Source organism: Cornus florida, unplaced genomic scaffold (assembly GCF_030987335.1).
Source record: "Cornus florida cultivar Cherokee Brave unplaced genomic scaffold, ASM3098733v1 CherokeeBrave_3.0.0_Hap2_Chr02, whole genome shotgun sequence".
In the NCBI taxonomy this organism is placed as follows: Eukaryota; Viridiplantae; Streptophyta; class Magnoliopsida; order Cornales; family Cornaceae; genus Cornus; species Cornus florida.
Window position 1 is genome coordinate 43,808,265 of NW_026775572.1, and position 14,984 is coordinate 43,823,248.

The window sequence follows — 14,984 nt, forward strand, 5'->3', positions numbered from 1 at the left end:
TCTGTAATTGCAAACCTTGTTGAGATCGTCGAGAGTTTTTAACAGCGAACTAAGTTGCAACTCCAAATAATAGGCAAGGAAACTGATTTCTTTTTCTTAGCCTTTTGCACATATAAAACTTTATAGGTGTTGTTTCATTAAGTATATAATTGATGGGATATATACATTTTTATAAAGGCAGGGAGAAGAAGGAAAGCACTTCCTAAATAATTAATTACCAAAAAGGTAATTAATAAGTTGACTAGTAATTAATTAAATATATCACGTGTACAAATCATGTTGCCACACAATTAATAAATAATCTTACATTAATAACTTTGATAAACTTTGAAATACATTTTTCTTAGCAATACTATTTATGGTTGTGTCACGTTGATAATCATGAAATTATTAAGGGTTAAGTGCAAAAAACTTTCTTTACTATCGATATAGTACAAAATAGTCATGTGTAATGTAAAACACCCCTATATTATTGATTTGACGCAAATAACCCTTGGAGACTTAAAATGACGATAATACTCTCATTCCAGTAGAATGAACTAATAAGTATAAATACAAGCCATATAAAATGATCATTTTGTTCAATTTATGCAGGATTTTGTTTGTTTGGGATAAGAATAAAATAAATCTCATTTTGTCCAAGAATGGAATAAGTTAAACAAACAACCCTAAAATCATATATAATAAAACCCAAATCAAATAGTCCCAAAATATATAATACACCCTTAACTTTTCTTTCCTTTCCAAAAAAAATAATAATAATTTTCATTCTTTCCAAAAAAAATTAATTTTCATTTCTTCCAATTTTATCTTACTAGTTCTTGATAATTCTTGCATTTAAAGGGAGAATAAATGAAAAGAGGAAAGACAAAGGACATATTGACATAGATAGATGGATAGAGAGAGGAAAAAAAAAAAAGGGGTGAAAATTTGGTTGATTTCTCTTCCCATCTTAATCTTGTTCTTTTTATTGTTACAATTTGGGAGTTTGAATCCTTTATGCATGAATAATAAATTAATAATAAAGGAATCAAGTCCGAATCTTCCATCGATCGAATGCTAGAGAAACCCAGATCCAATATCACTATCATCTCTTCCTTCTCCACCTTCTCCAATATAACTACCGCACCCCTTGCACTATCTCCGGCCAATACTTCGGCATCTTCTACAACAACACCGTCCCCAGCGTCGCCCCATCCTCGCCGTCGAATTCGACACTGGCCTGAACCCAAAATTCAATAACCCAGATAACAATACATCAGAATCCTGAACAACATCACATGGCTGGATTGAATTTTAGATCACTGTATTGTATTTTCTATAGGATCAGAATAAATTCAAGCCTGTATTTTCTATATTTATGTCAAGAATTAGTCAATGGTAATTTCTATAGAAAATTGTTTAATTTTATGCATTAGAAAAAAGAAAAAAGCAATGCATTAATCCATGGGGAAGTTGAATTTAGGGGTTGATAAATACGGAAGAGTTTGTTGAGAACGAAAGAGAAACGTGAAAAATGATACTGTATAGATTTTAAGAAAAAGGGTTGGGGGCAAAATAGGAATAAAAATGATAAAATTGGATTCCCACGAAATGTGCATTTTAAAAAAAACAGAGGAAAGTATTTTTCACATAACCTATATTATAGGAAAGTTTTTGCACTTAACCCAATTATCAAATAGAAAAATACCATTTTTTAAAACATACTCTTGTGTTTTAATTTCTATGAAATCATTGAATTCTTTTTTCGCATAAATTTCTATTACAAATTTTCAAATTTTAGAGTCTACGATTAATTCCAGAAGACTCTTTATTCATTAGGTCACCCATGTAAGTATAGCAGTTTAACATATTAGAGTCTTTAAATAATAATTAGCATTTGCAAACCACAAGATGCAATGGAGTGGGATTCGAGTCACAGATTGGAGCACTATAAAATGTTTAGGTTGTCATTAATGAGAATGAGGGTTTAAGGTTAAGACATGTAAACGAATTGAATTAGAAACAGATTAAGTTTGATATTCGATAATATTATTGGTTATCTGACCCAATTAACTTGATATTAATGGATTATTATATATTATATTATTTTCGATTGGAATATTTTCGAATTGGATCTACCAAAAACCTTATTTAGTTAATACAAGTCATAACAAAGTTATCGAATTAGATTCGTCAAGGACGGTCAACGTTTTGTGTTAAGAATATGAATTTACGAATCAGGAGTTAATTCGGCAGAAATTCGCGAACTCATAGAGGGGAGGCTTGGCTGTTTTGATTTTAAGTGATATATGTTGGGTTTATTAGCAATTTAGCATATATAATTAGTTGCAGACCAGTCACAAGCCCGTGTTCTTGCATTAAATGATAAAGCAGTAATTTTGAATACTTCTATAATAAGAATAACAAATTATAATATTTAATAAATAAAAATGATAAGTGACATAAATTTATGTCTTACTGATATTTAAACTATATCTTCTTTTTTCGGGAATTCAATATAATAATTGTATAAATTAGAAATGAGTACAAGAGTCCAGTTAATGGAGATTATAGAGGCAATAACGTATCTTGAATTTATATAACATATCTATTTGTGAGGTACACACGGTTTGATTCAATATAGTTATAACCAAATTAATTTCAATAGTTGTTAAAAATTTAGAACCAAAATCGAAATGTTGAACTTTGGAATCGAACCAAACTGAATCATAAAGACCGGTTTGGTTCGATTCTGAACCATAGTTGCTTTTTCTACTTTTATTTTTTACCTTCAAAAAAAGACTCAATAACTCACTTCAAACCACATAAATTTATCTTATCAAAGTAAATATAAGTTTCTTTCTTCAACAAATAGGGCAAATAATATATTATTGTGTACTTTGTCTGAAGTTTTATCTACATAAGTTATATTATTGTTTATTATTATCTTAACATATATATGTGTGTGTATCTTTAGTTTACGGCTCGGTTTGGTTTAATGGATTTGAAATCGAAACCAAAACCAAAACCAAAACCGTAAACAAAGGTTTCTTATTTTGGAACCGAAATCAAAACCGAATTAAAGTGACAGTTCGATTTCTACCATTTCTACAATTCCAACTATTTTTTGTTCACTCTATCTATTTGTGTGTATGTAATATTTATGCATAGATAAGAATATTAACACAAAATAAATATGTGACTAATTATTAATATTAAAAAGTTAAATTGAAAAGTCGTCACAAATAGAGGTAGTGCAAGTGAACAAGATTGATAGATTAATTATTAATATTAAAAATTTAAATCGAAAAGTTTTTTTTTTTGGTTGAATATTTAAATCAAAAAGTTGGTAGACAGAAATAGAGATAGTACAGGTGAACAAGATTGAAGAAGTTGACCAACCTATGCGATCCAACAAAAAGCATCTCATCCAAAGAAAAAAACATGAACTCTTTTTACTCCGGACATCACGGGCTAGTGTTCTTCACCGAAAACTGCACAAATAATCACCATTAACGGTTAATCAATCCGTTAATTGCGGTTATTTGCTTTTATTAATTGTATTGGGCTTGTTCCTTGTTTGCTCCTATTCGACTTCTTTTGTTTCAGTAATGGACTTTGTCAAAGGCCCAAACTGTAATATAATTTATTGAGGCAAATGATTTTATTTTTGCACTTGCAGTGCTCATTTATTTATGTTTTCGAAGGAAAAAAAAAAAAAAAGGGATTGAAATTTCATTCAAATAGAGGTTGATGATGATCTCCCATTACATGACTTGAAGAATTATATCAAAAGTAACTTAGGAAAAACAAAAATTATATCAAAATTACAATGAAACAACCTCTAGAAATTGTAAGCTATGTGCGGACATTAAAAAATACGAGTACTCCAAAAACTTTTTTATTATGTCTTCCAAAAAAATAAATAATAATGTTAAATAAAAATAAAAAATTGAAAAGTTCTTCAACAATCCATGTTTAAACATAGTCATGGAGACCAAAAATGATATTAAAACTTTGGTGACATAAAAATCAGCCCCTAACACATTAAAATAGTATTTTGCATTGTCTAAGACTCTAAGAATATAATTATTTTTTTATTGACAATAATAATCACAGACCTACTCACACACATAACTATTAAGCTAAATTTCCTTTGGTTAAGAACATAAACAATTGAACTTTAAATTCTTGTAATTTTGATTCTTTTGGATTTGCGCCAACTTATTAACGTCAAACACACACACACACACACACATATATATATATAGAATAGTGTGAAACATATATATGTGTGTGTGTTTGTATGTATGGTTAATTTTTATTTGAAATATATATGATAAAATAAGAATGTTCAAACACCCCCTTTTCTTATAAGAATAATGTCCTTTCTTAATTATTTTGTCATAGCACTAAAAATATGTAACAATTTTTCAATTCGAATGATAGGTAACTTAGCCTATATATACACCCCCTTAGTTTATAACTTTGATAAACTTTTTACTAAATCATACCAAACAAGTAAGGAAATAGTTCATTATTTTTATTGTTTGCACATAGGAATTAATTATTATTGTTCATCGGCCGGAATACAACATTGTTGATATTCTATGGTAACTAAGTTCATTATTTTTCTTGATATGAAATATATATATATATATATATATATATATATATAGAGAGAGAGAGAGAGAGAGAGAGAGAGAGAGAGGAGAATAACTACATTAGCCATTCGTCTTTTAATATATATATATATATATATATATTATTCAAAGACAAAATTAAAAAAGTAAATTAATATTCAACCTATATCTCTTTTATTCAAAGGAAAATTTCTTTTTTTCGGAAATTCATAAGTACGGGAGTCGCCAATTGAACTTATAGGCCTAATACTGAAAAGGCCAACAAAAGCAAGAGGCCTAATGCATATGAAAGCATTCAATCCAGCTAAAATTCAACAGCCTAAGAAGGTAACAAGGTATCTTGAAATTCCATAGCATATCTATGTGTGTAATATATAATTGTATACTTACAGTAAATGTAACGATTAAATTTCATTAAACAGGAGTTGTTGTCCCATTAAATGAGTTGAAGAATATATACATACTTTGTGTGTCCCATTTTATTTATCCTTCCTAGAAACCTAACCTATTGGAGTAAGATAGTGATTTCGATATTGAATGAGTTGTCAAATATATCTAATCCATAATTATTGGAACAACTGTTTTGGTGGACAACGAGGAATATATATATATATATATATATATAAATACCAAAATTAGAATAAAACAACACAAGTTTGATAATCCATGTTTAAACAAGTTCATGGGGACCAAAAATAATTTTTAAAGAATGCCTTGTAACATATAAATCAACCCTAACACCCATTACAATTTTGATTTTTGATAAGAATGTGACTTATGAAAAGTCCAATAAATTATAGGAAAAATAAAATTGCGAGTACAATATGAATATTTTATTCATTAGCTTCAATTTTTATATTTTATCATATAAATATAAATAAATATATATATTAATTAGTATTTTATAATATTCAAATTCGATGTTAAATAAGCATAGGTTGGGTCAAAACATAATCGACATTATAACAAACTGGATAGCATTTGTTTGGATTGTTACTAACTTTAAGCTAATACTCAGTCTTGTATTGTGATTGTGAATCATTATTTATTTTGGATATTTGGATAACGTTTAAGTTAATCTTATCTCTAAATCATTATTCTTTTTTTTCATATATATATATATATATACACACACCATCGTATCACTTCATCAAAAGCTGAACTTGGTGAGATCTATGGCTTCAAAGGCGGTGATTGTGTTTTTGTTTCTTGTTTCATGTTTTTTTTCTGTGTCTTTTGCTGATGAGGTTAAAGTCACGATTAAATCGGTGACAACGATAGCCAAAACCGATCCAAATTTTATTTGCGCAACCTTAGACTGGTGGCCTAGTGATAAGTGTGACTACAATCAATGTCCATGGGGCAAGGCCGGCCTTCTCAATCTGGTATAGTATATATATATATATACACTAGTGTGTCAAATTTTTTTTTTTTGGTAGTTTGTGTGTGTATATATATATAATTAAATTGAACTTCAATAATTTGGTACTTTTGTCTCAATTTCATATTTATGTTTATATAATGCTGGCAGGATTTGGGAAACAAGATTCTTTTCAATGCTGTCAAGGGTGAGCTCATATACTTAATTTATTATACTTGTACCTTATATTTGATATTTGATATTTGATATTTGATTTATAGATGTATGCTATTGATGAGCTTTATAATAAAGCCGGCCAGCATGTGGGTGTATGAATTTCTTGCCAAGATATAAATAATAATAATAATAATGAGCTGTTCTATTGAATTTTTGTTTTTTGTTTTTTTTAACAAATATCCCAAACTATTTAAGAAGCTGTTATAGAATTTGTGCAATAATTCGTTTTTTTAATTTTTTTTTTCCTAAAAAAAAGATTTTAAAAAATGGTTTACAAATATCTTTAGAATACTACAATTTTAAGGGAAGAGGACTTAAGAATTTATGAATAATTACTTCCTTATTTTTTTGGAGTTTCTATAATAATCTAATAAATTAATTATTAGATAATTGCATGCCTAAACACTAAGCTGTATAAGTATTTACAAATATATATCTATAAATTTGTGTGTGTGTGTGTGTGTGTGTATATATCAAATAATTTTATTTTTAATTTTTTTGTAGTATGGATGTGTTAAATATCAATTAGATTAATATATAATGGAATTAAATTATTTCTTTCTAATCAAAAAGCATTAAAATCAAGGAATCTTACTAGGCAATCCAACCTTTTTTATTTTTCCTAATTTGGTAGAATTTACTCTGATTTATGATGTTATATACTAAATCATTACAATTTTTAAAAGCTAGCTTAACTGTTTGTTTTTAATTAAATTTGCAGCATTTGGTCCAATGAGAATCAGAATTGGAGGTTCATTGCAAGATCAGCTCACCTACAATGTTGGACCAGCTGCAGGTGAATGCCCACAATTCAAAAAAAAGGACGATGGTTTGTTCAAATTTACTAATGGTTGCCTCGAGATGAAAAGATGGGATCAAATCATGGACTTTCTCAACAAAACCGGGTATATATATATATATATATTACACTCACACATCTTTTTTCTTTTCTTTTTTCTTAATTTTTCTAAGTGTGTGTATATAATGTGTTTTTGCAGGCAGACTTATAGTTACACTTTAAGTGTACTAACCAAAAGTGTTTATGATAGATATATTTAGATATATATATGTATAAATTATGTAACCCTATTCATATATATTTTCTGTAACCCTCTATGTATATACTGGGTAAAAGTAAAACATGCAACTATATATGCAAGAGCTATAGTTGAATTCAAATGTGTTTTGTGTGTTGATGCAGAGCTAAGCTCACATTTGGTTTGAATGCTCTAATGGGGAAGACAAAGAACCAAGACGATAAATCTTCGAACCCTGTTTATGACGGTGACTGGGAATCGCTAAACGCCCGTGATTTTATGGTTTACAATCTCAAAAAAGAATACGACATTGACTCGTATGAACTTGGTAATTAACATTAAGTTTTATGTTTAATTGTGGGTGTTGTGTTTATATGTTAATAAATTGATGAGCATTATATTAATTTTCTCTAGGAAATGAGCTATGTGGAGAAGGTGTTTCTGCAAGAATTGAAGCTGAGCAGTATGGGAAAGATTTTCTTATGTTCAGAAAAATTGTGGACGAATTGTACCCAAATGCTAGCACTCGGCCTATAATCTTGGGTCCGGCTGGCTTCTACGAGGAGAAATGGTTCAATAAATTCCTTGAGGTTACAGGACCCGACGTTGTTGATGGAGTAACGCACCATATCTACAATCTTGGTTCAGGTATCTATCTAAAAATCCGATATCCAGGTTCGGCTTTCTGAGATAGTTTTCTGATTGTTTGATCATATACGTAGGTGATGATTGATGTGTTTTTTAGAACTAAGAAACAAGAGGTTCGGCTTTTAGAGAATAGTTTTCTGAATGTTTGATCATATACGTAGGTGATGATGCGGACCTTATCAACAAGATCCAAGATCCTTTTTTCCTCAGCCAGATAGCTCAAACATACAAAGATGTTGCAAACAGTGTCAAATTATTTGCCCCATGGTCAGGGGCATGGGTTGGGGAAGCCGGAGGAGCTTATAACAGCGGTGGCAAAGATGTGTCACACACCTTTGCTGATGGTTTCTGGTCAGAAATCTCTCTCCTTCTATATCTATTGAATGTGTGTGTTTGTTTGTGTGTGTGTGTGTGAACATAAACATGAGGATTGATTTTTGGTGAATTGAACAGGTATTTGGATCAATTGGGCATGACCTCAACTTTAGACCATAAGGTTTATTGCAGACAAGCCCTTATTGGAGGAAACTATGCTCTCCTAAACACTACAACTTTCATTCCTAATCCAGATTATTATGGGTAAATTTATATGTTTTAAGTACATTAATCCAATAAAGCTAATCAATCATCTAAATGTGTTTTATTTATTTATGTGTTTAAATGTGCTTTTACAGTGCTCTTTTGTGGCATCGCCTAATGGGTAGCAAAGTACTTTCTACAAGTCACGATGGTTCTGCATATTTGCGTGCTTATTCGCATTGTACAAAGAGTGGTGTAAGCTACTTCTTTCAAATTCAAAGTTATTATTTATTTGATATAACTTATTAGAGTTTGTTAATCGGATTCAATTTTTTTTTTTTTTTTTTGGGGGTTTCAGGAGGATATTACTATACTACTAATCAACTTGTCAAACTCCACCACATTTGAAGTTTCGGTCTTGAATGACATGAACTTGAACTTGTTCGCTGAGAAGAAGGACTATGTACCACAACAGCAAAGAGAAGAGTACCATTTGACCCCGGAAGGGGGTGACATTCAGAGTGATGTGTTGCTGCTAAATGGGACACCATTGAAGCTCACCAATGATTCGGACATCCCAAAGATGGGTCCGCAGCTTGCGGATCCTACCACTCCTATCCGAGTTTCACCGGATTCTTTTGTCTATGCGACTTTGAAAGGCTTTCAGGCCCCTGCCTGTGCTAAATAAAGTATATATGTTTATTTTTCTTTTTCTTTTTTCTATTATGTTTTTTTTTTATTATTGGTAGTTAAGAAGTTTTTGTTTGTGTAGTTGAAGTTCTAGTAGACATTTTAATCAATGAGATTATCTTTCTTTATTTCATGTTCCTCTTTCTTTTTCCCTCCCTTTTCTTTTCTTCACTTTTTTTTCTCCCTCTCAACAATCTTGCCCCAATAACAATTGCCTAGAACACAATTTCTGGATGAGCTGTGTATTATGTTTTTGTCCTCTTCATTATTTTACATGATTTTTGGATTCCTAACAATAAGTTAACAATGGTTAGGGTCGTTAAAAATTTTGTTATATATATAACTATATATTTTTTTAAACAAGTTTCTACCTTAAATTTTGTTCAGAATTGTAGTTGTCAAAATTATGGATGAACTGAATTTTGAAAGGGAGACATTTCCCTATCAACATCCCTAACGCTGAGGCACAAGAAGATTTTCATTAAGTCTATAGTCTCCTAATTTGATTGATTATTTTCAAGTCCCCCCTAATTTGATTGATTTTTTTCAAGTCCCTAATTTTGACTCCTATTTTGAAGCACACTAAAATAGTTAGCTATGCAAAAACAATAAAATTAAATTATTAAATATGCCTTGCTGACACGGGTACTTCAACTACTAAGGCATGCGTTGAGCAAAATAAAGTAAAACCGGTTTACAAGTTTTGCTTACCATAACAGATTCTCGAAGGAAAAGAGTTGTATCCATATTTCAAACAGCAGAAAAGCTCAGCACAAGAAAGAGATTCTACTCCACTTTCTATAAACTTTCGAGTGAAGAAACCTGCAAAAAGGAAAACACAAAGGACTGGAGAAAGTACAACATGAAAAACCAAGCATGAGTTGAAAGAAAAGAACACATTCCTTGCATGCAGATTAAGCACATTTTCTCACCTTTGCTTCACCCTCCTACCCTATCCACACCCTTTCACCAATCTCAACGAATTTTCCGTCTTCCAACACTTCTCCTTCAAATATGCAACGAATCGTTCCTGCAAAACAATAAATTTCAGAGCAGATGTGGTATTGAAGAATATGGATAGTTTAATCAACAATATAGATAGTTTAATCAAGCAAGTGAGGTAATTATACCATTCTTTGAGAATTCATGATGTTCATCCACACAAGCACAATAATCCGTAGACACATATTACACACATTATGTGACAAAAAAAGGGCATGCATCATTCTAATTCAGCAGTGATTTCAACAGGTTTTTGGCACTACAACAAATTATTTATTTATTTATTTCCTTTGCTATTGAATATTTCTTACTTAAAACTGCTAATTGGCAACTATTTCCCGAATTTCTATTACTCTGTAAACTCAGTGCTTCTAATTCAATGCCCCAATACCATCTAAACTACCAATTGAATATTAAAGCCATTAAAGAATCTAATAAATTTTCGGACCACATAACAAAACTGATTGTATGAGGAAGTATAACTAGGAAATTACAGATTCGTTTTTTTTTTTTTTTGGTGTAAATATATATGTGCCTATAAATTAACATACAAAAATTTGTATTCATTGTTGATTTCAATTTATGCTCCCTAAGATTTGGTTTTCAATGACTATTTGACCCCTATCTGTTAGGGTGAGATTTTCTGGTGTAGAACCGGAAAACAAAGAAGAGATTGGCACCATCAGAGATCAAAAGGCACCATCCCAGAAATCTCAATCCTTCAAAGGAGGTACACCTACATTTTTCACAATTTCCCCTAAATTTCACTGCTCGAGAAAAGGGGAGAAAATATAGAAGAAAATCTGTTAATTATTCTCCTATACTTTTCATATTGCATAAATTTTTAACATATAATAGACACCTTAGTCATCCATTTGTCACATGGATCTATTCATCCATGGTACATAAAATTTTATAGATGGCATAACGAAAACAAAACCTGATGATTTTGCAGAGAAGAAAAAATCGCAAAACTGGTTCCGGAGACAATTTTCAGCGCTAATGAGTCAGAGTGATGATTTTGGCGATGATGATGATTTCCCAACAGCAGTTGCAGCAGCTGCATTTGCCATCACATCACTTGAAGAATCAAGCATCCGGGATCAAAAAAAGGCGAGCGAGGGCCCTGGTACCTCTCTGAGCAAGACCAAGAGTAAAACAGAAGATAAAACAACTCGCATACAAGAATCTGGTAAGAGGAACAATTTTGAAGATAATTCTATACCATATATATATATATGTATGTATGATGTTCTGTTATAGTTTCAATGAAAAATTGGATATACCAGACAAGAGGGCACCAATAAGTGATGACACAAATGCAAAGAAGCCCGAAAAGCTTGCTGGTCCTGCCCCATCTATCAAAAGGACTCCAACTTTGGCAGAGCAACGTAGCAGCAATGCCGGTACAGGACCGGGAAGTTCAGCTCCAAAACCTGATATTCCATCCACCAAACAATCTGCATTCCCATCAACTGAAGTCAGAAGACAGAATTCAACAAGACCTGGAATAGGGGAAAGTAAAGCAGATGCTTGGGAGAAAGCTCAACTAGATACTATCAAAGAAAGGTACTTTTTTGTTTCATGAGAGATTTTTGAGTAATATCGAAAAAGACTTTATCAAACTACTTTAAAAAAGACCACATGAATCCTACTCCATTGAAATTAACCAAGCGCCATTCTTTTTGTTAAATCCTTTGCAATGTCCTTTTGATACCTTCAACTTGAATTCATAAATTAGGGCACCAGAAACCCTAATTTTAAGCCCAGTTTGGACTCGATTCCACCACGGTGGGAATGCTTTGAAATTTTGGAAAATGATGAAACTCCACTTTTGGGGTGGATTTGGAATCTTTGGAACTCCTTGACCTCAACAATCAAATAGTGGAATATTTTTTTTTTTTTAATTTTAAAACTAAAAGTAAAATCTTGCTTCTATTTTCCTAATACTATAAATCAGAAATGGATTTTGTTTACCCACTAATGAACAAGTTTCAATTTTCAGGTTTGATAAATTGGATACCAAAATTGTCATCTGGGAGAACAAAAAGAAGACGAAAGCCAAACAAAAATTGGATAAAACAGAGGTTCTGTTTCTTTTTAACCCTTTTATCTAAAACACTCCAATGATGATGCTATGTTTCGGAGCACCAAATGAACGGCTTGGATTTGGAATCGTAAGGAATTTAGTTACAACGTTGAACTAAATTTTCTCCGATTTAATCCAATGCACTCATTTGGTGCTATCAAACAGTAACGCAATCATTTAAAACTGAAACCTAGTATTAAACTGCAGAGAAAATTGGAGCTGAGAAGAGCAAAAGCCATGAAACATTACCGCAGTGAAATGGAAAGGGTTGATCAGATTGCCGGAGGAGCAAGAACTCAGGCAGAGAAAAATCAAAGAGACGAGGAGCTTAAGGTGAGAGAGAAGGCAAATAAAATCAGATCAATTGGGAAAGTTCCAGCAACATGTTTCTACTTCTAACTCTCACCAATAACCAAGTTTCAAATTGTAAAATCACACAGATGTGGGTTATTTATATATTTGTATGTTATTCCTACATGAACCAAGTTTGACAATGAGTTTGGCCGCAGGATTTAATTAAGGATATATATATATATATAATAGTGTTCATGACTTAAAAAATTAATATTTTCAGTGATTATGGAGTGTCAGATTGAAGAGAAATTATTACAGTCAATCATTAATTAATATGTAAATATATATGTCAATTTTGTGTGGTTCTTCTTAATATTTTGCTTGAGGGTTAATTACTGCTTAATAATTATTGGGACTATTATACAATTTCTCCAAATTGTGTGGCATGTGTTGTGTTTTACTGGTGGCCCTGGTGGGACATTACCAATTCGCAATACCAATGAAATTATTACATAAAGGGCGGAACACCAAGTCAACGTCAACCGGCGTGCGGAACAAAGTCCATGAAGCATTATTATTTTTTATTTTTTTATTTTTAATAATAATAGTGTTCACAAATATTCTGGTGAGCTGTTTGACCAAAAAAAAAAAAAGAAAAAAAATTTAAAAACTTATTTATATAGTCTACAGTTTTATCACTTTGTAGGGGTGAACAAATAATCCGTCAATCCCTCAATCCGGTTCGAACCGATCCGATCCGATCCGATCCGTGTGGTTCGGTTCGATTTTTAGATTTCATGGTTCGGTGATGGTTTAAAAAATCTACAATCCGGTATCCGCGATTCTGTTAACGGATTGGGTTTTGAAAAATCCGATCCGAATCGAACCGTTGTCAATCCAAACCGTTAGACAAACCGAACCAAACCGAACCGTTAATATATTAATATTATATATATATATACATACAATATAATAGTATATTTTATTTCTCATTTTTCTTTTTTTTTTCTCTTTATTCATTTTTCTTTTTACCTAACCTAACCCTAACTCCGCCTCTTCATTACGATATTTCCCCAATCTCATTTCAGCCACGCCTCTCCCTCACTAACTCAGCCTCTTCTCTTCACCCTCTTCGGTCTTCTCCTCTCGCCTTTGTGCTCTTCGCCTCTCCCAATCTTGCCTCTCAATCCAACAGTTCTCAACTATCATTTACCAGATTCAAAGCAACGGCAACCTCTTCAACTGGATTTACCTCTTTTCCGGTGAGTTCATAAGATTTTTGAACGGATCTTCTTATTCTCCTCTTCTCTGAAATCTTGCAAATCTCCATCACTCATGAGGTACACAATCTCGCAAACCCTAGAACTAGAAATTACTAGAAGCAGAGGAAAGGGTTTTGCAGATAAAAAAATGAAGACTCTCTGATACATATTTTATGTATTTTTCTTATTTCTCCTTAATCTTTTCAGCTGATAAAGGTTTGGATTTTTTGCTTATTTATTTTTTCAATATTGTAATTTGTTGTAATCTGATTTGAGTTCTGTGATTCAAATAAATGAGCTTTCATTGTGTATCTGTTTTATATGTATATTTGTTGTAATTTGCAGTGGATGGGAAGGACAAAATGGAAAAAATGTTTGGGATTTGTTTCTGAACTGAAATGTGATGACCGTTCATTTACTTCTATTGCATGTTCGAATTGGTGTGTATGACCAATTTTTATGTTATTTTGTGTTTTGTTCAAGCGTTGTGTGACTGTTTTTGATAAGCTCAATCCGTAAAATCGAACCGGACCAATCCGTTATTCACGGATCGGTTTGGTTCGGATTGAGAGTTACCGTGAATCGATTCGGTTTTAAATTTAGCCAGTGAGGGACCGGATTGATTTGAATTTTATCCCAAACCGATCCGAACCTCTATCACTTTGATGCTGAGACCCATATTTTAGCGTATCTACTGCATGATCATTGCTTCATTTGTATAAAAAATAAATAAACAAAAGGGAAAATTACATATAAATGAAGTTAAAGTTCCATATTTACTTAAAGGATGAGTCAAAGTTCCATATTTCTCTAAAATGGATTGCTGAGGTGGCACATGGTTTTTTACTATTTAGAAATTGTGATGCCTAAAATACCCTTCCGCAAAGGTACTACTTTTTATTCGAAGGTAACTACTTTTTTGAACTGAAGGTACTACTTTTTGGCGTCTAGGTACCATGTTTTTTAAACACTCGTGAAGGTACTACTTTTTCTCCGAATGTATTACTTTTTTGAACTGAAGGTACTACTTTTTTGAACTGAAGGTACTACTTTTTTATTAGGGAAGGGCATTTTAGGCACCACAATTTTTTAAACAGTAAAAAATCATGTGCCACCTCAGCAATCCATTTTAGAAAAATATGAAACTTTGACTCAGTCTCTAAGTAAATATGAAACTTTGACTCCATTTATATGTAATTTTCCCTAAACAAAAATGAAAAC

General features: G+C 31.6%; 2 protein-coding genes and 1 long non-coding RNA gene across 6 annotated transcripts; 2 read left to right on the forward strand and 1 right to left on the reverse strand.

Moving 5' to 3' along the window:
• Window positions 1-646: 646 nt before the first annotated feature.
• On the reverse strand, window positions 647-12,596 carry LOC132294814 (uncharacterized). Of its 4 annotated transcripts, XR_009478218.1 has the most exons (7): window positions 12,457-12,596; window positions 11,405-11,578; window positions 11,059-11,255; window positions 10,049-10,146; window positions 9,828-9,938; window positions 3,385-3,476; window positions 647-1,222 (listed from the first exon to the last, which is right to left on the reverse strand). It is a non-coding gene; the product is annotated as an uncharacterized LOC132294814 (long non-coding RNA). The 4 variants fall into 4 exon arrangements; XR_009478217.1 differs by lacking the exon at window positions 3,385-3,476 and having other exon boundaries at window positions 650-1,222; XR_009478219.1 differs by lacking the exon at window positions 647-1,222 and having other exon boundaries at window positions 2,480-3,476.
• Window positions 5,542-9,592, forward strand: LOC132294812 (heparanase-like protein 2). The gene is made up of 9 exons (XM_059792813.1): window positions 5,542-6,010; window positions 6,157-6,193; window positions 6,944-7,127; window positions 7,424-7,587; window positions 7,674-7,907; window positions 8,069-8,258; window positions 8,361-8,486; window positions 8,582-8,681; window positions 8,785-9,592. The coding sequence occupies exons 1-9, from the start codon at window positions 5,801-5,803 to the stop codon at window positions 9,112-9,114; spliced, it is 1,575 nt and encodes a 524-aa protein (XP_059648796.1). The 5' UTR covers window positions 5,542-5,800; the 3' UTR covers window positions 9,115-9,592.
• Window positions 10,103-12,682, forward strand: LOC132294813 (remorin 1.4-like). Its single transcript, XM_059792814.1, has 6 exons — window positions 10,103-10,236; window positions 10,751-10,848; window positions 11,074-11,310; window positions 11,408-11,687; window positions 12,124-12,205; window positions 12,415-12,682. Exons 1-6 carry the CDS (start codon window positions 10,190-10,192, stop codon window positions 12,604-12,606), a joined length of 936 nt encoding a protein of 311 aa, XP_059648797.1. The 5' UTR covers window positions 10,103-10,189; the 3' UTR covers window positions 12,607-12,682.
• Window positions 12,683-14,984: the final 2,302 nt, after the last annotated feature.

Coding starts and splice junctions, on each gene's coding strand:
- LOC132294813 (XM_059792814.1), top strand. CDS start 10,190: ATGGATAGTTTAATCAACAATATAGATAGTTTAATCAAGCAAGTGAG. Junction 10,849..11,073: donor ATCTCAATCCTTCAAAGGAG/GTACACCTACAT, acceptor ATGATTTTGCAG/AGAAGAAAAAATCGCAAAAC. Junction 11,688..12,123: donor CTAGATACTATCAAAGAAAG/GTACTTTTTTGT, acceptor TTCAATTTTCAG/GTTTGATAAATTGGATACCA.
- LOC132294812 (XM_059792813.1), top strand. CDS start 5,801: ATGGCTTCAAAGGCGGTGATTGTGTTTTTGTTTCTTGTTTCATGTTTT. Junction 7,588..7,673: donor CATTGACTCGTATGAACTTG/GTAATTAACATT, acceptor AATTTTCTCTAG/GAAATGAGCTATGTGGAGAA. Junction 8,487..8,581: donor CCTAATCCAGATTATTATGG/GTAAATTTATAT, acceptor GTGCTTTTACAG/TGCTCTTTTGTGGCATCGCC.